The 1,571-nt window shown below is 34.3% G+C and overlaps 1 protein-coding gene across 1 annotated transcript in view; it reads right to left on the bottom strand.

The window, feature by feature from the left end:
* NBEAL2 (neurobeachin like 2) overlaps positions 1-1,571 on the bottom strand; it is a 40,827-nt gene that overhangs the window by 32,936 nt on the left and 6,320 nt on the right. The window contains 1 exon segment of the mRNA XM_031062807.1: positions 439-520. Coding sequence (XP_030918667.1) covers positions 439-520 — 82 coding nt within the window.

Here is a 1,571-nt window from a genome sequence, read left to right as displayed (position 1 = left end):
ATTCCTGCTCCCGTTCCCGCTCTCTCTCCCGTTCCCACTCCCGTTCCCATTCCCGCTCCCATTCCCATTCCCTCTCCTGTTCCCCCTCCCAATCCCATTCCCGTTCCCATTCCCATTCTTTCTGCCTGTCCCATTCCTGTTCCCGCTCCCATTCCCATTCTCTCCATCCCATTCCCGTTCCCACTCCCGTTCCGCTGTCTCTCCCATTCCCACTCCCATTCTTTCTCCCTGTCCCATTCCTGTTCCCATTCCCGTTCCCACTCCCGTTCCGCTGTCTCTCCCATTCCCACTCCCATTCCCGCTCCCATTCCCGCTCCCATTGAAATGCTAGCTAGGGCAGGGCCGTTCTTTAATGGGTCTGCAGGCTGGCTGAGAGAGCTCTGTGCCCACTCCCGTTCCCATTCCCATTCCCGCTCCCGTTCCCGTTCCCGTTCCCACCTGGCTCCCGCAGAGCCGCAGCAGCCGCAGCACGTGCGGGAGGCACCCGGGGCTCCGGTCGGGCTGGATGTTCTCCAGGTTCCTGGAACGGAAAACATCGGGAATTCCTCGTGCACAGGTGGGGCAGGAAATTTGGGAAGGGGAAGGGGGAAATCTGGCAGGAATAAAGTGCTTGGGACAGCGAAAATGCCATAAAAATTCTTATATTGTACACAATTTTAATTATATTATGCTGCATTATTTTTTGTTATTAATAACAAAAATAACAATTTTTTTTAGAGATGTGATGCAATTTGGGGGGAATGATGGAATTTTGGGGAGAAAAATGGTTTCCTATTTTTATATTGTTATTACATTACATTATTTTATTTATTATTATATTAACTATTGCTGTTAAATATGCTAATTATTAATAATATTCAAAATTTTTAAACAGAGATATAATGCATTTTGGGGAGGATAATCCACTGGGAGGGAATGATGGAATTTTGGGGGAATGATGATTTTAAATGATTATATTTTGATTATATTACATTATTAAATAGTATTACTATTAATAATCACGATTTTCTAATTATTATTTTTAGAGACGTGATGCACGTTCGGAGAGGCACTACAATGGGGGAATGACAATTTTGAGGGGCAATAAAGTTATTTTTTTAATTATTATATTTTAAAATATTTTGTTATTTTACATGATTATTATTCCTAATGGAAAATATGTATATTTTTATAATTAATAAAATTACAAAAATACAAATATGAAAAATATTTATATTTTTATTATTATTATTAATTTTCATTATTATATTTAAAATATTTTGTTATTTTGCATTATAATTATTACTAACGCAAAATATTTATATTTTCATAGTTAACAAAATTACAATAATATAAATATATAAAATGTTTATATTTTTATAATTATTATTATTGATTTTCATTATTATATTAAAAAATGTTGTGTTATTTTGCATTATAATTATTACTAATGCAAAATATCAATATTTTTATAATAATTAAAAGACAAAAATATACAAAAATATAAATATTACATAAAATATTTATATTTTATAATTATTATTATTATTATTAATTTTCATTATATTTTAAAAGTATTTTGTTATTGTGCA

The sequence above is a fragment of the Geospiza fortis genome, unplaced genomic scaffold (assembly GCF_000277835.1).
Source record: "Geospiza fortis unplaced genomic scaffold, GeoFor_1.0 scaffold178, whole genome shotgun sequence".
NCBI lineage: Eukaryota > Metazoa > Chordata > Aves > Passeriformes > Thraupidae > Geospiza > Geospiza fortis.
Note: the sequence above shows the minus strand (reverse complement) of the source record. Positions and strands in the feature narration are given on the sequence as shown.